The sequence below is a fragment of the Meriones unguiculatus genome, chromosome 10, assembly GCF_030254825.1.
Source record: "Meriones unguiculatus strain TT.TT164.6M chromosome 10, Bangor_MerUng_6.1, whole genome shotgun sequence".
NCBI classification, from domain to species: Eukaryota; Metazoa; Chordata; class Mammalia; order Rodentia; family Muridae; genus Meriones; species Meriones unguiculatus.
This window is the reverse complement of record NC_083358.1, coordinates 22,495,110-22,517,374: the sequence shown is the minus strand read 5'-3', so window position 1 is coordinate 22,517,374 and position 22,265 is coordinate 22,495,110. Positions and strand designations below refer to the sequence as shown.

The 22,265-nt window shown below is 42.9% G+C and overlaps 1 protein-coding gene across 1 annotated transcript in view; it reads left to right on the top strand.

Moving 5' to 3' along the window:
• Positions 1-4,710: 4,710 nt before the first annotated feature.
• Positions 4,711-22,265, top strand: part of Phaf1 (phagosome assembly factor 1) — a 28,115-nt gene continuing 10,560 nt past the window's right edge. Inside the window, exons 1-8 of the mRNA XM_021631719.2 lie at positions 4,711-5,040; positions 12,002-12,084; positions 15,397-15,480; positions 18,712-18,755; positions 20,022-20,101; positions 20,310-20,404; positions 20,851-20,948; positions 21,037-21,149. Of these exons, the coding sequence (XP_021487394.1) occupies positions 4,977-5,040; positions 12,002-12,084; positions 15,397-15,480; positions 18,712-18,755; positions 20,022-20,101; positions 20,310-20,404; positions 20,851-20,948; positions 21,037-21,149 (661 nt within the window). The 5' untranslated portion in view covers positions 4,711-4,976. The remainder of the gene's footprint in view (positions 5,041-12,001; positions 12,085-15,396; positions 15,481-18,711; positions 18,756-20,021; positions 20,102-20,309; positions 20,405-20,850; positions 20,949-21,036; positions 21,150-22,265) is intronic.

Genomic DNA, 22,265 nt, shown 5'->3' with positions numbered 1-22,265 from the left:
AGATTCAAGGCAACGGTTAGTGGTAGAACAGGGATTTATCATGAGCTTCTGTTATGTACAGATCGTAGGGTCCCCAAAGACCACCAGGAGCTGGGCCACGTATACAAGCGCAAAGAGCTTTGTTCAGGCCTAAGCTCAGTCTCCACCGTCACTAATGCAGTGGATCAGAGAGAGCCCCAGGCAGCTGCACAGTAGGGTTTTTAGCAAGGTTTGAGCAAGGACCGGGAATTTCCAGCTTAGCAGTTACACAATTGGGTGACATTTGGCAAGGGCAAGCTTGTTACAAAGTGATTGGCTAACTAATATAACTGACATTGAGCAAGCTATATATAGACCTCAGGTATGTTAGGTATTTTCTGTGCCTTGAATATTGTACCAGGTCGGTGGGCTGCCCAGCACAGGTGCCCCACCCTGAGATAAGATACCTTCCCCTTCTTGTTACCTCCAGGCTATTCCTTGAGTATTGAATACTATGGTCTTGTTCCTGGAATTGGTGACCTATGGCCTAGTTCCTGGGACTGATGGCTAGGGGGTGGGGTGATCAGGCCTAGTCCTATCACTTTATTATTAATAAGGGGTAAGTACAGGAACTATAATTTTTAAAATTTTTACCTGTCTTACCTGTTAAAAATGGTCCATGTGAAGGGTCATAGTGGCATACACCTTTAAACCTAGCACTTGGGAGGCAGAGGCAGGCAGATCTCAACGAGTAAGATCTAGTTTTTAAAAAGCTAAAAGCTTGAAATTTTTGAGCTAAATATCAAATGGTATGCCTAGCCTTATAGAGCAGAGCTGAACATTGCTAGCCATTGAAACAGATGAGAAAGGAAATGACATCATATATAGAGGGTTTACAAATATGTGGAGCTGACATGTGTCTTCTGTTTTTATTGGAGCAACTAGTCACAGCATTATGGGGATCCCCCCAGAGAAAACCACTCAGACACAGTAGACAAGCCAATTGAAAGTCTTTATTTCAGCCAGCTGGTGATTACACCTGTATATTTGGAGCCCAAGCATAGCCCCAAGCCTTTCTTGAGGGTCCATATTTAAGCAGGCAAACCACATTCTGGCTATAAAGTCCCCCAAGGTTCCTTTCCCATAACTGCAAGCTGATAGTTACAGAAGCTGGAAAGAAAGCCCCAAGGATCCCTTCCCACAACTGCAACCTAAGCAGGTGGTCACAAAAGCCAAAATATTCGATTAGCAAAAATAGCAAAGCCAGGCAACCTTTCAAAGAGCCTCCATCACTGAGTTGTTTTTCTTCCCAGAATTGTTTTCTTGGAGTTTCCCCTTACAGTTACTGGCGCGTTACTCAGCAAGACAAAATTCATCTGAGGTACCAAAATGGAGTTACCACAGTTTATTTACAGCTCTTGTCACAGCTGCAACACTCAACTTGTTGGTTGGTTGGTTGGTTGGTTGGTTGGTTGGTTGGTTGGTTGGTTGGTTGGTTTTTCCAGATAGGGTTTTTCTGTGTAGCCTTGACTGTCCTGGACTCACTCTAGTCCAGGCTGCCCTTGAACTCACTGAGTCAGCCTGCCTCTGGCTCCCTGAATGCTAGAATTACAAGCGTGAAAAACCACGCCTGACACCCTTTTTAAGTGCAGGGATTGTAGTCCTGTTTTGCCTAGAAGAATCAGGATGTTTGTGTATAGCTCTAATAACTACTACACCCCCCTCTCAGTTGGCCTGGGCATATAATTGTATTATAGCACTTGTCTAGCAGGCACAAAACTCTGAGTGGATCCCCAGCACCACAAGAAAAAGAAAAAAGGGTCAGGTGGTTGTGACTCATACCTTTAGTCCCAGCACTCAGGAGGCAGATCTCTGAGTTTGAGGCCAGCCTGGTCTACACAGAGAAACTCTCTCTAAGAAAAAAGGAAGTATCTGTTCTTCGTTCATAACTGGAATAGTATTGAAAAGCCCTTTTGAAGAGATTCCTTTATCTTTGAATTCCTTTGATAGCTCTCTAAGTTATCACATGATTGATTACCAGTAAGAATGTCATGCAATGACAGTTTCTCCATCCCCTTTCCTAAATGACTATTGAGCTATCCACCTGAGCTAAGATTTATTTTATGTGAGTGAGTGGGAGTGTGTCTAAGTATATGTCCCATGTGCCAGAGAAGGCCAGAGAGGACATCACATCCCCTGGAACTGGAGTTAACAAATGATCATGACGTTCCTGGCATAGTCTGGAACACCAACGTGGGTCATCTCTCCAACCCAGAGTTGACTGCCCTTCTTCCTCTCCTGTGTGCAATCTGTCACTCTTGCCAAGTCCATCATGTAATTTTTAAATTACATTCAAAAGTCTTTTCATATAAGCTAGACACAAAAGTGTAGACCCACTAACAGGTCTGTGATGTTGGTAGGTTGTTTTACAGACAGAAAACAGGCTTGGAGAAATGAAGCAATTTGCCCAAGATAGAAAGCTATGGTGAGTGGTAGAACTGGGCTTTATCAGTCCATGAGCTTTATTAGCTGCTGTTCCCTGAGGCTGCTCTCTAAATCTAATTTGTAGGGTACCAGGATTGTCAGGCCGGATATGGTTATGAATGCCCTTAATCCCAGCACTCAGAAGGCAAAGGCAGGTGGATCTCTGAATTTGAGGCTAGCCTGGTCTACAAAGAGAGTCTAGAACAGCCAAGGCTACACAGAGCAACACTGTCTCAGAAAGAGAGAGAGAGAGAGAGAGAGAGAGAGAGGAAAGAAAGAAAGAAAGAAAGAAAGAAAGAAAGAAAGAAAGAGAAAGGAAGGAAGAAAGAAAGAAAGAAAGAAAGAAAGAAAGAAAGAAAGAAAGAAAGAAAGAAAGAGAAAAGAAAGATAGATAGATATAGGATGCCAGGATTGTCTGGAACACACACTGCATTAGTTACTTTAGTATTTTTGAACAGCTCTTGTTTTAGGAAAATTGCCATTTAAAGGCATTTTCTGGTGTTCTCTGATGTACCTTGGGCATTTTGTTTGTTGGGTTGGTTTGTTTTAGGGTGTTTTTGTTTTGAGACTAGGTCTCAAGGTAGCCCTGGATTTCCTGGAACTCACTTTGGATTTCCTGGACCTCACTATGTAGATCAGGCTAGCTGGGAAATTTGTTGCTTCTGCCAAGAGCTTTCCTGCTATTCAAAGCTTCATTTATTTATGACAAAACTTGAGTGGCCCACATTTAAATAAGCAAAGATAACATCCTTTGTTCACAGGAATCACCACGCATTACCCCAACTGGGAGTTTCCTGGGAGTTGCTTCAGTATTCTTCCTGGTTTTGTGACTTATCCAAACTTTGAAAATCATTTCACTTTGTGTTTAGATGCCTGGGGCTTTTGTCAGTGTCTTGCTTCTCCTAAGACACCATCCAGCCTACTGCCTTCCAGTTCAGGCCCTACACCCTTTCTCGTCCCCATAAATAACAGCCAAGTCTGTTAGCTATCGCAATCATTCCTACTCTGGTTTGGATTAGAGTTCAATTTAGAAAGTTGGTGGGGGAAGGTCTCCTGTGTCTTTAGCTGACTTTGAATTTTTTGTAGCCCAGCACGACCTTGAACTTGAACCGTACTGCCTCTGGCTCCCAACTGCTGGGATTTCAGGCGCAAGTCAACACACCCAGCCTTTAAACATAACTAACTACACACATCAGCGTGACCCAGTTGTTTTGGCATGCAGCGATGCTTATCAAAGACATCCCACTATTTTTGTTTTGTTTTGTTTAATACCCATAGCGAAGACTCCAAATTTTAAAGAAGCCTCCACAGTTACTCTCCTTTTTAACCAGTTTGAGTATTTAGTCTGTCACTTCCCTGCTAAATACTATCCTTAGGGAAAAATAATGGGCTGGGCAGTGCTGGCCCACACCTTTAATCCCAGCACTCCTGCACTCCCTGAGGCAGAGGCAGGCGGATCTCTCAGTTCCAGGCCAATCTCTTCTACCGAGTGAGTTCCAGGGCTGCTACACAAAGAAATCCTGACTCGAAAAAACAAAATAAGTGTTGGCCTCAAGATCAAAGAGGAGGAAAGAGTAGTTAGTAGGTTGGTTCTGCTGCCTAGGATCATGGCACTTTGGGCACTCATGGAAAACTAAGACACAGAATGCCTAAGGTTTTAGTCAAGACCTTAACGCTAATATTATCAAGCAGCAAAGCTGACTCCGGGCGGAAGGTGCTGGAGGCAGCCTCTGCCCTTAGAATGCGTTCCCTAGGTTGAGCTTTCCGGATATGAGACCTGGCCCCCGGAACCCTTTGCCTTTCTACTCAAATCCTCTCGCCCTAGACCTTATGCACACATGCACATCCTCAACTCTGAAGCGGACCCTGTTCAGAGACAACTAGGTCCAAAACGTACATTTCTGCACAACTAAAGGCAACTGCAGCCGGCGTCAGTAAGGTGACAAGGTGATACTAGGCGATTGCCCGCAGGCCGTCAGTCTCTGGGACTAGGTCCTTTTGGTCCTGTGCACATTAATGGAACAGGTGGAAGGCTGACAACTTTTTTTTGTGTGGTGTGCTGTGCGCCTTGTTCCTTTCCTGGTGTAGGGCTGTATGGATAGGGTGTTGTGCAGGTTGTAGGGCCTCGGGAATGTGGTTCTAGAGCAGCCTCGCCTCCTACATTACTCGGCCTCCACCTCGCTAGTCAGGCTTCCGAACCAGGTTTGCGCGTGCGCCACTCCGCCTCAAGCTCCGCCCCCCACATTTGGGCTCCGCCTTTGCCACGCTTTACGGCCCGGCACGCCGCTTTTGCTGCAGTTGCTCCGGCTGCTGCTGTTGCTGCTCCAGCCTCTCCGGCTGCTGCCCGGGAGGTAAAGGGCGGTGAACTGTGTTGTGTTGTTGTGTTCGTGCTGCCGTCGCCGCCCTGAACGGAGTGGAGGAGCCGAACGTCCGCGGGCTGGCGAGAGCGGCGAGTCAGCAGCTGCGTGGTCTCTTCAGGCCGGGTCCTGTCTGCGCTGCCGCAGGGAGGCCGCCCGGCCCAGCGAACCGAACCAATGCTGGACCTGGAGGTGGTGCCTGAACGCTCTCTGGGGAACGAGCAATGGGAATTCACTCTGGGTGAGTGTGGGATCCTTCCGAGACCCTTATTCACTGGCCCCTGCTTCTCTCTGGCCCCTTCCGCTTCTAGTTTCTGCCCCAGATATCTTGCGCCCGCGGTTCTTCACCTTTTCGTACTCTTATATCTGGTCTTTCGGCTCCAGGCTTTAGATACCGGCGCCTCTCATCTGTCAAAGGATCAGCGATGCCCTCGCCTAGGACTTAAGCAGGGTCCTTCTTAGGGGCTGTATGTAGTACTGATAATCATAAAAGCCGGTACACTCCCAATACTTAGTAGGAAGTCCCTGCTCTTTTGAATTTATCTCTAGTTTCCCTCCCTGAGGTCTGAGGACGGATACCAGCTATGCCCATTTTGCAGAGTATGTAATAGTTAAGAAATGTGTATCACCTCTAAACACTCTGATCTCTCATCTGTCTTCCTTTGGTTTTACAGGTGGGCAGAGTGGGCGTCGGGGCACACGGGTTCCTTTTTCGGAAGGGAAACCTAAGCTTCTATCTCATAATCAGGTGGTGGGAGAAATTGAGGTTGCTTTTGTTACAGGAGCTTGTGACTTGTTTTGTTTTGAAATTTAGTCTTAACTTGTGATGTCGTAATACTAGATGCCAGAGTTAAAGGTTGAACTTGAGTGAAGTGGAAGTTACTCATGTAAACACTTCAGTGTGATCATTTTTTAATCAGTTTACCCTTTTATGTGAAGAAGAATATTTGCATTCACTAACTCCAGTGTGTTTACTTTATGCCAGCCCTAAGAAAAGGGGGTGGGGAAAGGTGTTCCTGTTTGTGTGGGCCTGAACCTCTGTCCTCCGGTGTGGGCTCCTGGACTGGGGCAGCTGCTCCATTTGATCATGGCTTATCCTGAATATAGAAGTGTCTCTGTCGATAGAGACAGCATATTGGAATGACCTAGCTGGGTAGATTGCTGGAAAGAACCTGCTAGGCTCAGTAGCTGCCTGCCTCCTGCCTATTGTAGAAGCCAGTTTTATCAAGGGGTCTTGTTCTTGCCTCTCTGCTCTCAGAACTTAGCCTACCTGTTCCTATAGAGTTCTCAAATTTTAATCTGCTGTGAAAATGTTCCATTCACCCTCTTGTGAGGCACCAAGATCTTGGTTGAAAAGCTAATGATGTTTGGCTTCTGATTAACATTTTTTTATTTCCTACCTAACCTAGACCTCCCAGGACCACAGACTACAGATGGTATAAAGAGAGAATGTGGCTCTTATTGTTTGACTTAGTGAATATAGGAGATCGGTGAGGAAATTTCCAGAACACCGAACATAAGTCACTACCCAGTGCTTCCTCTGGCAAATGTTCTTTTGATAATCAAACCCCAAATCTTGCTGCCAGTTTTCAGGAACCAAGAATTTGAGTAGTTCTTTCACACTATCTTACCAGCAGCCAAAAATAGTAGCACACTGGGTTCAGAGTTGAATTTTGGCGGAATGTTCATAGGGCAAATCTGAGCCTTTGTGAATACTTGTAAACATTTTCATTATTGGTTTTAAGTTGGGTTTTGTTTGTTTGTTCATTTTTTAGACAGTTACTAGCCGAGACTGGCTTCAGACCCCCTATGTAGCTGCAGTTCGCTTTGAACTTAATATTTCTCTCACCGTGCTGGGTTTATGCAGTACTGGAGATCAAACCCAGAGGCAAATACAAGAGTATGCCATCTTGTCTGTCTCAAGTCTGCATTTTTTATTTTGAATTTATTTATCTAGGAGAGAAGTTCAGTAGTTAAGAGCATTGACTGCTCTTTCAGAGGATCAGGCTTTGATTCCTAGCACCTCTCTTCTGGCCTCCACAGGCTCTGCATACATGTTATGCACATAAATTACAGGCAAACACCCATACGTGTTCAGTGTGTTCATATGAGCAAGTCAGAGGAGAACATTCAGGGCTTTATTCTCTGAGTCCTAATGATCAGATTCGGGTTACCAGCTTTGCCAACAAGCTCACTGTGCCATCTTACCGGCCTTAAAGTATTCTGTTTTAGATGATGTGAATCCAGGACTGGGTGTGCTGACATGCCCAGGACTCCCGTTTGTTTGTTTGTTTGTTTGTTTGTTTGTTTGTTTGTTGAGGCAGTGTCTCCACATAACCCTGGCTGTCCTTGAACTCAGCTATGTAGACCAAGCCACTGGTATTCACCACCCCACCCAGCAAAAAAACTAATTCTTTATAACTATGTTGTTAAAGGAAACAGAGGCTCATTTTAGGAATTACCCAATGAGATACTGAACCATAAATTTTAAAAAATAAGATTTTTAGTTATGATGGATGATTTAGAAAGTGGGCAAGATAGTGAATGAACAAAGCAAAGTTCAGGTAGTTCGGTTGAAGGAACTTTTTGAGAGGATACAGAGAGGCATAAAGAGTTTCTTCAAAGAATGCCCTTCTGTCCCGAGAAGGGTTCTGTGTGATATATATCACATATATACATATATGGTTAGCATATAAAAAGTAGGTTTAATTGCGACAGTTTCATACATATCTATCATATTTTGGGGGCTTTTTTTTGTCCCCTATCTTTCCCCTTTTACCTATTTTCCCCTCTGATTGGTCTTCCTCTCAACGATGCATTTAAATTCTACCTTTATGTATTTTACCTTTATAGTAAAAAAAGGTAAAAGCATATTTGTTGATGAACACGAGGAAGGGGAAGACTCTTACTGTTGTAGATCACATGCGTTAAAGGTGTTTAACTCTAGGTTGGGTTTATATTTTATTTTATTTTTTTTTTTGCATGTGTGCCTGCCTGCTGAGTTGGGGGTATAGGAAGCCCTGGAACTGGAGTTATAGACAGTTGTGAGCAGCAGCTGCTGGGAACGAAACGCAGGTCCCGTGGAAGAGGGGCAAGCGCCCTTAATAATGGAGCTGTCTCCCCAGCCTCTGGATTTGGATTCCCACGCTAGCTTGCATACCTTGGATCACCCTGGACCAGCAACCTTAGGTCCATCACTTCTACTGTTCCTTTTCATCTTGAGGAATATGAAAGGACAACATTTTGCTGGGAATGGTCCCTTGGCTACTATGCCGGGGAAGCGCTGTGGACTCCTGAGAGATCGAATAGTGATGAGCCTGTGGTGGGGAGAAATGGCACAGGACTCTTCTAGCATTCTGCGTCTACATGTAGTTTCAGGCGTGTTTTGTGGTGACTAGATTAGTTGTCGTTGTGTAACAAGCAGGAGGCAGGTGTTTTCTAGTATTTTGTCTATGGCAAAGGGACATACTTAATCTTTTCAGGGCTCTGACCTTCAGGTTTAAGGAGAAGCTTCCTAACAGGCTTTTATAATCATCTAGAAACCAATCACTCATAAATTTAGATAAGCCTTGTTCGTTTTATTTTTGTCTTTTAAAGCTTGGTCTCAAAACTAGACCAGGCTGGCCTGGAACTCAGAAATCTGCCTCCCCTTGCTTCCCAAATCCTGGCGTGAGCCAAGAAGCTGGCTTTCTAGGCTTGATCTTTTTTTTTTTTTTTTTTTCCTTCTGGTTTTTTCCAGGGTTTGTCTGGGTAGCCCTAGCTGTCCAGGAACTCACAATGTAGACCAGTCTGGCCCTCACAAAGATCCACCTGCCTCTGCCTCCCAGAGTGCTGGGATTACAGTTGTGCACCACAGCACCCAGCTCTGGACTTCATCTTTAATCTCGGCACTCTTCATAATGTGTATGTGTGGCTGGGGCGGGGGTTACTGTAAATCAGTCTAACCCTCTCTCCTGATCCCAACCACCCAAAGTGCAGTTGGGGGCTATTAGGTGGGGATACATATGGAAAATGAATCTCCTTTAAAAGTTAGAGAGCCAGGAGGTGCTTGCCTTGTCACCTTAACACTCTGTGGTTCTCTGCGTTTGCAAGCTAGCCTTACCTTCTCAAGCTAGGTAAAGATGATAACACATAACTAGCTGGAAAGAGATTTCTTGATCTGTCCCAGGTTTCCTATTGTAATCTACGCATATGCAGTTATATCATTGCCTCGAATTATTATGGAGAGCCATATCCAGCCTCTTGGCTGCCTTTCTGGCCTTTCTATAGTGTTGGGAGATTAAGGAAAGAAATGCCAAGAACAGAGACAAAACCTAAGCAGAATATCTGCAAATACCACAGATGCTTGAACCATTTTAGAATAAAGACATTGAAATTGAAATAGTGGTTTCAGTGAGACTTACAGAATATATTGGTGTAGCAGCATGTGTCCAGATTTGATTTTAGTTCTCTAAGAGAATCTTGTCCATACTAGTCTGGAACTCTGAGGAAGTCCTGCCTTAGTATCCTGAGTGGGATTACAGGTCTGAGTCACTGTGGCTTAGCTTAGATTTGCTTTTGAATTTCATCTTTAGAATGCTGAAAGGCAGATAGATTTAAATTTTCAGAAAACAATCTCCAGCATTGCCTTGTTGTAGAGAGAAAAATGGCTGCTGTCTCTAAGGAAATATTTGTAATGGTCTGTGTTCATAAACATTAGAAATTGAATAGGAATTATCTTATCCCATGAAGCACTTAGGTTAATAATACAGCAGGTGTACAGAAATAGTTCATTTATTATAATAGTTTATTTTATTATAATAGATATATAGGATATTGTGAAGAGAGAAGGGTCTTGACCAAACCTAGGGGCCCGGAGAAGGATTGGTATTAACCCAGAGGAGAAAAACAGATGGTGTATGCAGGAAAAAAAAATCAATCTGGATTTATAATTAGAGCAATGGTGTACTGGCAAAAGAATAACAACCAGGCATGGTAGTGCCCTCCCCTTCCCCAGCATACACACACCTTCAGTCCTGGGATTCAAGTGTATCTTGAGTTCCAGGCCAGACTGGGATACAGTGAGGCTCTGGGTTCATGGGATAGAAGGTAAAGTCTGTTGTGAGCTTTCATTAGGAAGTACAGTTTGTAAACTGGATCTAGAGAGGCAGGAAAAAGGAAAAATTTAGAGGTTTTTTTTTACTTAAGATACATTTACTGGATTTTGGAAGTAGGAGGAGAGACCCAGAATCCAGAGAAGATGGGGAGTGGGGGAACTTTTAATCTGTTAGCTCTTTATTTTGCCTTTAGTTAGGCACAAAAAAACAGATTAAGTTGGAATTTGGGAAGTTGGCTGAATGAGACATAGCAGAAGAAATACACCCTGTGACACATCCATAGAGACTGAGAAAACTGGAGGAACAGCAGGAAAGAATGGTATTGGAGAGGTTATGGGAAGATCATGGTATGAGACCTATGGGTTGGACTGGGTTGTTTTTTCTCACGGATATGTGCTCTTCCACTGCAGGAATAGCTGAATGATAATATTCAAATCATCCATATTCTCAGCAGCTTTGTGCCTTAGGCCCTATGCTATAGAAGGCTGAAAAGTGTTTTTATGATTAAAATTCAGGACTAGGAGTCCAGCTTAGTAAGTTACTTGTCTAGCAAACATAGGGATCTGAGTTCAATCTCCAGAGCACACGTTAAAAATAAATTTAAAGCCGGGAGGTGGTGGCACCTACTGTAGTCCCAGCACTTGGGAGGCAGAGGTAGGCAGATCTGTTGAGTTTGAGGACAACCAGGGCTGCACAAAGAAACCCTATCTTGAAAAACCAAAAATAAATAAATAAAATGAAAATAATAAAAGACAGGGTATGGTAGTGTGAGCTTGAAATCTCAGCACTGGAAAGGTGGTGAGAGGCACATCCTTGGGTCTTACTGGCCAGCCTGCCCTACTTGGTAAGCTCTAGGCCAATGAGAGATACCATCTCAAAAAAACAAGGTGAACAGCTGCAGGATGAACCTGAGATTGTCCCGTGAACACATGTGTGCATGTATACACATGCACATAGGAAAGAAAAATACATTTGGCCTTCTGCTTTGCTTTACCTTTCTTAAAACTGAACAACAGTGCCTCCCATAAGAATGAAATAGAATTGTTTAAATGAGATGGACCACAACTTCTAATTCTTCATCTGAAAGCTCTTTTCTGCATAACTCCTCCATCATAAGACCATCTACATATGGTTTTCCTTGTGGCCCTGGGGTGATATTTTAGTCTCTCTTCTTCCCTTTGCAATCCTTTAGCCCCATGGATTAAATATTCTAAAGTCCTATATAGATAGATTAGAGTAGATCTGAGCAGGGAGCTGGGAAATCAGAGAGCAGTAAATAGCACATGGTGTCTTTGCATTCATGAGACTGAGTTGTTTTAGATTTTCTAGAATTTGTCTCTGTTTCTTCCTGTTTAATGTTATTGGACCCCGAAAACAAACTTTCAGTACGCTGTAAGTCCTAGAATGTTAGCGGTGTCGATTTGGATTACTTAAACTGGAGACAGATGTAAATCTGCATGTAATGGGCCTTGCCTTCAAAACTAGGTGTTTAGGAGATACTTGTGGGTTTTTAAGTTTTTAATCAAATAAAATTCTTTGTAAAGTAAGTTAATTTTGACCATTGTGTGACTTTAAACTTTCATTGGTTTTGTGTTTGAGTTGCCTCAAATTCACAATCCTCCTGCCTGTTGCCTTGTGAGAACTGAGATTTACAGGCATGTGCCACCATGCCCTGTGGCTTTAAACTTTAATGATTCTTTGTAAGTCACATGTCCTAATAATACTCTAATTTGAGATGTTGAGATAGATGCCAGAGAAGAGAAGGGACCTTTGCTGGGTCATAGGGAACCAATGCAGAAGTTTGGCCTCCAGAGTTATAAAGTCTGTTTTTTCCAAACTACTCTTGGTTTGTGCTGGCTTTGTTGTTGAGCCCTCCTGCTGCTTAGGATCCATTTGGCTGTCCTATCTCTAGGAAGCTTTTTCTGAGTTCACTTTCTCCCTTTGGACAACCTTGAGTGGTCCCTTGGTGTTTGCTTTATAGCTTAACTGGCTTACTTCAGGGACTCTGCCCTGTGTTCAGGCTTCAGAGAGCAATGCTTAGCATAGTGCAGGTGTCAGTAAACAGATAGACCAAGTAACGACACGGGTGTCCTTCCTTTATTTCAGGAATGCCTCTGGCTCAGGCAGTAGCCATTCTTCAGAAGCACTGTCGCATCATCAAAAATGTCCAGGTTCTCTACAGTGAGCAGGTGAGTGGTGACTTGTTTACCAGAGTAGATGCTGTCCCTGGTCAGTGAGTTTACCTCCTGAAGAGATGCTCTGGGAGGGCTCGCTGGGAGGAGTTGCTGTGTTCCAACCAGAGATGCGTCTTAGGTGTCTTCTCAGTTTGGGAAGGTTGGTCTTGATAATCTAGTGCTGCCAGGTTTAGATAGAGCAGTAAAAACTAAACTTATTTTTTGTTTGTTTGTTTTGTTTTGTTTGCTTATATCTGTGCTTAACTACTGACCCTTAAAATGGGGCCTTTTCATGGAAAGTCACCTCAGAAGCTGTCTCTGGTTTTCTAAAGTGCTTGTTGCCTTCTTTTGTGCTTAAGTGTCTTTTCTGCTTTATAGGTTGTCTTATGTTCCGAATTGTTGCCGGAAAGCTCTCTAGCTAGCAGGGCATATGAGTTGAAAGGAAGCCTGGCTAGCTCACCCCTCTGTTCCTCTCCACTGAGCTCTGAAGCCTGCAGTTCTGTGACAATAGAACATGTGCAGCTTTTGTAAGATAGCCTTTGTGTTGTAAAGCTTTGAGAACAGTTTAGAGCCTACAGAGGCCAAAGGCTGTCCCTGTGGCTTTGCTGAGAGTCTTTGAGTACTAATGAGTTTCAACTCTCACAAAGCAGATTAGATTATAAATGGGTAAGATTTCTGTTAAGCTTCCCTGTTTAGCTTAGAGCAGCAGCTGAATTAGGCCTGTTAGCTCTACCAGAGATTACACTCTGAAGTGCATAACCCTTGGCTAGTCTGAAGGGTCTTGAGGATGCTTAGTCTCCAAGCAAGTGCTTAGACATTCTTGCAGTACCTGCCAGAAAATGCAGAACTTGGCAAAATGTAGAGGGGCTCCTGGAATCATGGTGACAGAGTAAGTTCTCATTTCTAAAGGATGGATGGTGGTGGCTTTTCAAACTCTTTGTTCTCAGTCATCCCTAACCTAATCTGTCTCTGAAGATCAGATGGCTTTGAAAACAGGCTTTATCCTTTCTTACCATTTTTTGCAAATACTTGATTCTCATATCATTTGTCATTCCAGTGTTTACAGGAATGCTAACATTAAGTTTGTTTTCTCCAGTATCTTGTCTTTTTAAAATTAAGTTTTTTAATTGTATGAGTGTTTTGCCTGTGTGTACATTTGTGTACTACGTGCGTGCAGTGCCCGGTGCCTGTGGAGTCCAGAAAAGGGTATGGATCTCCTGAAACGAGTTACAGATGGTTTTAAGCTGTGTGGGCGTTGGGATCTGAACTTCAGCAGCAAGTGCTCTTAATTCTACCAATATTTTCACGTATCTGTAACTATTTAACAGACACAGTTGGCTTTGGAATTTTAAGACCAGGTTTCGTGTAGCCAGGGCTGTACTTGAACAACTGAGCCTCCTGTCTTATACCTCCCAAATGCTGGGATTATAAACAGATGATACTATGCCCAACCAAAAGCATGGATTTTTTTAGTCTAGATCTACATACTTCTTAATTTTTTAGTTGTATATCTTGTGAAAACCTAATAACTAGTCTGTTAAATTCATATGTTATTATAATAATCTTTGAGACAGGGTTTCACTGTATAGCCCTGGCTGGCCTGTAACGCGCCTTATAGACTAAGCTGTCCTAAAGCTCAAGTAGCCGTCTCCCTGCCTCTGCCTTCCAGGTGCTGGGTCCTAAGGTTGTATACCACATGCTGGGCTTTGAGCAGTGTTTGATAAGGATCTAACGATGGTGGTATAGTACTGTTTTTAGACAGAATCTTACTCTGTAGTCCAGACTGGCCTCCAACTTGTAATCCTAAGTGCCAGCTTCCCAAGTGCTGAGATCATGGGTAGTGCCACTACACTGCCTTTGTAGTGCTTCCTAAATGTGAGTCTGTTTTCTTACCTTCTTTATCTCTGCATATTTTCTCTTTGCTTCCAAGTTCAGAAAACATTTTGCTCCTATTAAAAGTTCCAGAATTTTTTTTCCTGACCTCTTTCTCTTTTGTTTTCTTCACTCTTTTTTTTCTCCTCTTTTAGAGGTAAAACCTGGGACCTCAGATACACTAAGCAAGTACTCTAGCTGCACTAAGGTGCACTCCCACCAAAGAAAAACATGTTATCTGTGCAGGTCACGCCTTGGAGTTTAAAGCATATGTATCAAATAGACACCATCTTTTTTTAGAGGGCAAAGCAAGCATTGATGGTACCACCTGGGTCTGCTACCTTGTTAGTGTCAGTGAGGGAGGAGAGCAAACAGTTTGAATTAATTCCAGAAGGCTCTAGGGAGGGAATTTCCCTAAAAGGCCTTCCAGGGTGACATCTGGCTTTCTAATTTATGTCTTTGTCTCATAAAACCACACCTCTGTTACTCAGTATTTACTTTAGTTAAAGCTTTTAAACCTTTGAACAGTTTTGTGCCCCTTTCTAAAAGGATGGAGTTTGAGATAGTGGTGTTTGGTCTTTTTTTCCCCCCTTCAACATGTAGCAATCTGAGTCAATTCTGTGATGGTCTTTAAAACATTGTCTTTGAATTGATATTGGGCTAGAAGCAGGAAGATGAGACAGACATCTCTTGATTCATTCTGACCTACCATCTTTGTCCTCAGAACAACCTTGGAGGAACCAGAATCATAAAACTTTTAGGAAAACTAAGGTCATCCAGCTCTGTTCACATCCATCCTCTCCAGGACTGCAAAGGAAGGGACAGATGTAGACTGGGGCTCCTTAGATCTTAGGCTTGGACTTTTCAGAAAGAAGCATTTATAGTATGGGATGGGGAAAGACGAAAGGAGAATTCTGTCTTTTGCATAACAAGATCACAAGGTATTTTCTTATTCCAAGAATTTGGTCTAAAATATGCAAATGAATCATGTGAGAAGGATGGTACCGAGAGTCTGCCTGCAGACATGGGTTCAGCTGACATGCATCACCAGTACCTTGCTAAGTTTGGATCCTGGGGCTTTTCACATGACATGTACTACTAATAGACTTCTTAGTGTAATGGCAGTAAACTATTAAGATAGATACCACCCTGAGGCCCAAGAAAATGACCTGTTCACTCACTTAATTTTGCTCATTGCTCCCGTGTATTTGTCCTAAAGTTGAAAGGGAAAGGTTATTTTGAGCAAACATTATAAAGCAGGAGTTGCAGGCAGAAGTAAGAAAAGCTGCTTTCATGTACTAGTTGTATTTGTTTTCACGCTTCCAAACTTCATTCGTTGGGGGAAGGGGACTATCTTACATATCCCCTATATGTTGCATTTTTGTTATAAGGCTTCTTAGTAGATGCTTGTGAATAAATCAGTTGTTCAAAGTGTGTTTTATTTTTGTTTTGTAGTCTCCTCTAAGCCATGACCTCATCCTTAACCTGACTCAGGACGGGATCAAACTACTGTTTGATGCTTTCAATCAGAGACTTAAGGTAACCATAAATGACAACTATAGTTTCATATCTGGCTGGTCCAGTTTGTCTGGAATTAATTAATATGTGCTGTTGTGAGGTGTTTTGGAAACTTGTAAGTGGGTGTAGACATCTTTGTTCAAAAACCACAGTGTAGAAAACTAAAGCTCTGCATATCCCTCTAAAGGGGGGTTGAAAAGTGGGACTGAGCTAGTGTGGCTGAAAAGAGCTTGTGTTGTCTTTTGCTGAGGGGCTAAGAAAAGAGTGTCATATAGACTTAGGGGTGTGTGCTGGGAAAAGGAGTAAGTGTTGATAAAGATCCTGTAGAGATGTTAACCCAAATCTTATTTAAAAGGTACTGAGAATAAAGCCTAACTATAGGATTTTAGTTGGGTTTGTGTGTGCTTTTCTTCATCTTTAAGTCCGACAGTGTGGCCCGAAGATTGAAAAATGAAAATTTCTTCTGGGATTTAGTGTTTGGTGTTAATAATATCAGGAGTGAGTTGATTTTTTTTTTAGCCCCATTGTGGAAATATAAACAACTTGCTGATGTGTAGGATATCTTAATTGGCATTAGCATGGATGTGCAGTTTGCTAGCACCTGCTCAGTCCAGGATGTTTTTAATACACTGTTTTCAGATGCCTGGACTACACAGGTTAATCATGTGATACCAGACTCATGCCTCAGAGTCATGAGGTTAAATGGCACACCAGTGCTGTTTTCCTGCTTAGGTTATGAAGGAGCCCTTCCAAAAGATGACATGCTTCCCAGCTCCTGTCATCCAATCATATGTGAGCTACTGAGAAGAGAAAATAGGACATGGAAAGGATTCCCTTGGAGGAGATCCTTCTGGGAGGTCGTTGGCCAGCCATAGTTGTAGCTGTCAGAGAGAGAATGCCTGCATCTTTTACAAGCAAGGCTTCTGGCTGAGAGTAGACAATCTGTCAGCATAAGGTCCTGACCCCAGTGAAATGGCAGCCAATTTGCCATGGTGTACTGCCATGCCCAGGCATTAAGAAGGGGACCCTAGCTACCTTCTGAATCACTGCTGTTCCTGTCTTCCTTTGTATGACCTCTCTTTGCACAAACTTCCACACTTAGAAGCTTAATATTGCCCTAAAACAGTTTCATGGAAGGTAGACTTATCCAATATGCATTGAATATCTTCCCTGTACAAAATAAGTCATCCACTAAGTAGCTTAATAGGACCAGTGAGTAGCTCATGCAAGTTTGGAGAAAAGGATTCCTTCTGGTCCCATAAAGGCCCAGCAGACAAAGCACTTCTTTCCAGCAGGAAGGATCAAAATAGCTTCGTAATAGTTAATGGAGAGGTTTCTAACTTGATTCAGTGTCATGTTTTCTTATTCAAAAAGTATGTGTGTACATGTATGTGCCACAGCATACATGTAGAGATCCATTCTCCATATCTGGGTCCTGGAGGTCAAATTCAGGTCCTCAGGCTTGGTGCAAGTGTCTTTATGTACCCTTTGGTTAAATGACTGACCTTTAACCAGTCCCAGTGTTAATGTACTCTAAAAAAAAGTTAGGGACAGGGCTGGAAATCTAGCTCACTTGGTAGAGTACCTTCTCTTGGTCTAGTCCCTGCTACCATAAGAACCAGCAGTACTAGCACACACCTGTAATTCCAGCACTGGAGAGAGAGGGCCAGAGGAGCAAGCAGTTCAAAATCATCCTTGACTACTACTAGGGACTTGAAGGGCCAGCTTGAGCTATGTAAAAACTTGTCTCAAAAAAAAAAGAAGAAGAAGAAAGAAAAGTTAGGCATAGTTCTCTTATCAGAAGCTAGGTACTTTTGAGTGTGTATCCCAGTTTCTGTATCAGTGCCAGTGCACCCATATTCTTTTCTATGTATGAGCTCAGAGTGGCAGGACAAACAGGCATTGAGCCAGCTCTGCTTGTTCCATCCCCCACTGCAGGATGATTACCTCCAGCCCCCAGCCAACCCATGCTGTTCGCTGCCAAGCCATGACATCACAGTGTCAATGACTTTGTAGTACTTATTTACTTGGTACCAGTGATGCCTAAGTGTTCAATGCCTTTTCATTTGTCTGTGCTCTGACTCCTGGCATTTCATTTGAGGCTAAACCTATTAAAGGGACAATTTCACAAGAGCCTTCAGGATCTTCAGGTTCAACCAGATCCCCTTTATTAGGGATATAACCTGATACTCTCAAACTTATCCTGTACTAATGTAGGGCCTATTTCCAAGCAAGAGGGATCTCTTCCTGTATTATTTTATATTGCAAATAAAATAAGGTAATTTGGAGAGTTGGTTTGGCTTATGGGGGGTTTTATTTTGGTTTTTTTGTTTGTTGGTTGGTTTGTTTATGTTTTTTTATAATGTCTCAAGTATGGCATGGGGCCTTTGTTCCTAGTACTTGAGAGGCAGTAAGATCTCTGAATTCAAGGCCAGCCTGGTCTACATTCTGAGTCCCAGGTCATTGGCTACATAGTGAGTTCCTGGTGGAAAAGAATAAAAGTATGGTGAGGAAGTATTGAACACACAACATCAACAAACTGGGTGAATATGTTTCCTGGAATGTAGCATTGTCTTGTAGAGCGATATGTGGTCCAGCAGTGGGTTAGATTTAAGGACTTTGATCTAAAGCATCTACAGTCAGCACTTGAACACTATTGTAAGGGGGAAGTTATGACTGTGTCCTTGTAATCCCAGCACTTGGAAGGCAAAAGACAGGAGAAGGAGAATCACTCCTGCAAGTTGGAGGACAGCCAGGGCTACATAATGAGACCCTTTCTTTAAAAGAAGAAATTTATGGAGGAAGGTTATGATTTGTGTTTTTCTTCCCAGTTTTGTTCTTTGTTTTATTTGGAGATGGAATCTTACTAGATTCCATCAGGCTAGTCAGGCTAGAGCCAAACACATAACTCAAGTGATCCTCCACCCTCAGCCTCCTGACCAGATAAGATTATAGGTGTGCAATGCCACGTGTGGCTTTTGTCCTCCCCAAATATAAAATGAGCACAGAAGACGCAGTGCTTCTGGAGAGTCTTTTGTGCGTGGGGCACTGATGGTGAAGCTCAGACCGTATGTTACTGCTAAGCTGTGCCCCCGAGGAGTATGCTTTTGGGCAGTATGTTTTGAGACAGGATTTCCCACAGCTCAAGCTTACCTTGGACTTTCAACCCTTCTTCCACAACCTCTTAAGTACATCTGTCTTTGTAAAAACTTAAACTTTTAGAACACCTAAACAATCTATTTTATCTTTTAGGTGATTGAAGTTTATGACTTGACAAAAGTAAAGTTAAAATATTGGTAAGTTTTCTCCCTTACTGGTATGTGTTTTGTTTGGTACAGATTGGCTTCATCTACTGTCTTCATTAAAGTACTAAAGGATGTCATTTCCAGCAATCCAGGAATTAGTCTTGATACATAGTTCCTTCCCTGAGGCAAACTCCTAGTCTTCTTAGATTCATAAGGAAGTAAGCCTCATTAAGAACATGCTGGGTGTTTAACATGCTAACAGTGTATATAAACTAATTCATCTCTCCCAACAAAGTATGACTTCAGCTTAGGAATGCTATGACAGTCTCTTGAGTCATAATGGCCCGTTCCTGCATAGCCCTTCTTTGTCACCTCTCTCGGGTTTTTCTGATTAACAGAAATGGATTAACAAGCCAGTTAGTTCTGACTCCAAAACCAGTGCTAAAGAGACCCCTATTTAGAGCAGAAGCTGCACTTCAGAATGAGAACAGAGTGACCTGTACAAGCCTTAGATACTTGAGCCGGTTGGCAAAGTGCTATGTGTGCTCACATTTAGAACAAACTTTCAGGGCTGGGAATACATTCAGCCAGTGGTGGTGAGCTTGCCCAGCATACGTGGGGCCTTGGGTTTTTTCCCCAATACCACCACAACAACAAAAGACTGCCTTCTAGTAAGCCGTTTATTGAAAGCATGACAAGGACCCAGTTCCTGGGACCGTTCACACAGCATTTTCTGGTAGAGCAATGGACAGACAAATATGTAATGACACTAGATCCATTTGTCCTTTTAGTGTTACTTGCTAGAACCATTTTACCTCAAGGTCTGTCTTGTCTTCTCTGTCCTTTTTATTTAGAACCAGTAATGTATTGGGAAGCCCCGGAGAGTCAGCTCTTAATATGTGCTTCCAAGAACTGACCTATTTTGCACCTAGTTAATTCTTACTTATAGTTTATTTACTTTTAAAGTTATTTACTCTGAGACAAGGTCTCATTATGGCTTTGGCTAGCCTAGAACCTTGCTGTAGATCTGGCTGGTCTTGAGCTCACTGAAATCTGCTTCTGAGTGCTAATTAAAAGTGTGGACTACCATGCCTACCCTTTCATTTTTATATAATGTTTTTTAAGAATAGTTCTTATGCTGAATATAGTAACACATACTGGTAATCCCTGTGGAGGCCAAGACGGGAGGATTGCAGTGTTCTTAAGACCAGCCAGGGTACATAGCAAGATTCTATCACTTAATAACTTTCAGCCACCATTTCTTACTATCTAAATCCATCTTGTTAAACCTGGTATTAAAAAATACTTGTATTTCAGTGGAGTGCACTTTAACTCTCAGGCCATCGCTCCTACCATTGAGCAAATTGACCAGTCTTTTGGCGCAACCCATCCTGGAGGTAAGCCAAATTTATCTGATTCCTCTGGTTAGTAGAGGCAGTTCATAGCAATAAATCTGTGGGTGGTGCTATCTCCTCAGGTTTTCATCCTAGTGGGTTGGTTCAGAAACTAGACATGAGGAATTGCCCTGCTGGAGTCATTACTTCCTGCCAAGCTGGTTTACATTGGAAAGCAGATACCAGTTAACTGTCATTTCTTCCTGCACAGTGTATAACTCTGCTGAGCAGCTCTTCCACCTCAACTTCAGAGGACTGTCTTTCTCTTTCCAGTTAGACTCATGGACGGAGGCTCCCAAGTATGAGGTCAGCACTTCCTGTCCCCCTTTTTTTTTTTGGATAAGGAACTGGGTAGACACCTTCCTTTGGTTACCTTGTCTTTGAGTTCTTTAAGGACCAAGAGAAATAGAATGGGTAGAATTGACATGAAGAACAAGATTGGGGCCAGCATTCCTAGGCTGAGGGTAATTTGCACTGCAGAGGATGATAAGGCCCTCATTTTCAGAGGTATAGCCAGCCATTTTCTAGCCTGGGTTAGTACACCCTATCTAAAACACACACACACACACACACACACACACACACGATAAGCCCAAAGATAGATGCATGCTTATCTAAGTTAGTTGACCCAATCAAGTTTGATTGTGTACTTTGACTGGATCAGTTCTTAAAAACTGTGAGTGCCAGGGAGGACTAGACACTGAAATGTGATCTGCATAATGTTCTTACTAATATTCTTGCCTTGTTTGCAGCCCAATTTTGCCCATGGTCTAGCTTCTCTTCAGATACCCCATGGAGCAACTGTGAAACGAATGTACATCTACAGTGGAAACAGCCTCCAGGATACGAAGTGAGTGTGAGAAGCATGAGTTCTGTGCTCGGCCCATAGCCTCTCTGGGAGGGAGAGCCATGCCTTGTTCATTCTTTGTCTCCTCCAGGGCTCCTGTGATGCCCTTGAGTTGTTTCCTAGGGAATGTATATGCTGAAAGTGTAGATGTTCTTCGAGATGGAACTGGACCCTCAGGGTTGCGACTTCGCTTGCTCGCTGCAGGTAGGTTCCCTCCCTAGCTTTGAGCTTCGTATAGGTTCCCTGTTGTATCATCCATGTAGAGACTTCTGTCAGGTGACGTGTCTGGTGAGGGCTCCTTACAGATGTGTTTACTGTTACATTCCTGTGTTGGAAAGGACTTGCTAGCTTTCGGGGGTTGGTTGTCTGTGTGAACACTAACCCCAACTGTGAGATCTCCACCTCCCAAAAGCAGAGCTTCCTAAAACCATCACCTTTAGCAGGTTCAGATCTGGCCAGGCAGTGGTGGCTCACACCTCTAGTCCCAGTACAGGATGCCAGATCACTGAGTTCTAGGACAGCCAGGGCTACAAAGAGAAACCCTGTCTCAAAAGCCCAAAATAGGAAAACAAGTTCAGATTCGACACACAAGTTTGAGGAGAATATAAGCACTTAATCCGTTACTGGAAAGTTAATAGAAAACAATAGAGCTGTGGTTACTTATTTCATTAAATAAAAAGTTAACGCAGCTTTCATTTTATCCAGGGATGAAACATAGCTTTACTTTTTTGTGTGATGCATGCGTTTGAACATGTTGATGTGTGTACCCAAACGTATGGATGCAGACGCTAGAGCAGAGCATGGCATCTCTTCTCTCCACCTTATTGCTTCAAAGCAGAATCTCCCACCGAATCAGAATCAGCCAAGCTGTGTGGCCAGCAAGCTCTTGGGATAAGACCTCAAATGTTGGACTTACAGGCATGAGTGTCCATTGTCTGGCTTTTGATCTTTTTCAACACAGGGTTTCTCTGTGTAGCCCTGGTTGTCCTGGAACTTGTTCTGAAGAGCAGGCTGGCCTGAAACTCAGATCCACCTGCCTCTGCCTCCCAAGTGCTGGGATAAAAGGCGAACACCACCACTACCTGGTGGTTTTTTTGTTTGAAAGGGGTTTTTTTTGTTGTTTGTTTGTTTTGTTTTTTTGTTTTGTTTTTTAACGTGGGTGCTGAGAGTTCAAACTTAAACCGTGCTCTCTCGGCTCCACAGCTTTATTTCAGTGTGTTTTCGGAGTTTTGTTTAGTTTTCAGAGACAGAGTCTTATAATATAGTCCAGTATTATAGAGAAAAAAAAATAGCTAGTAATGTTTATTATTAAAAGCCTGT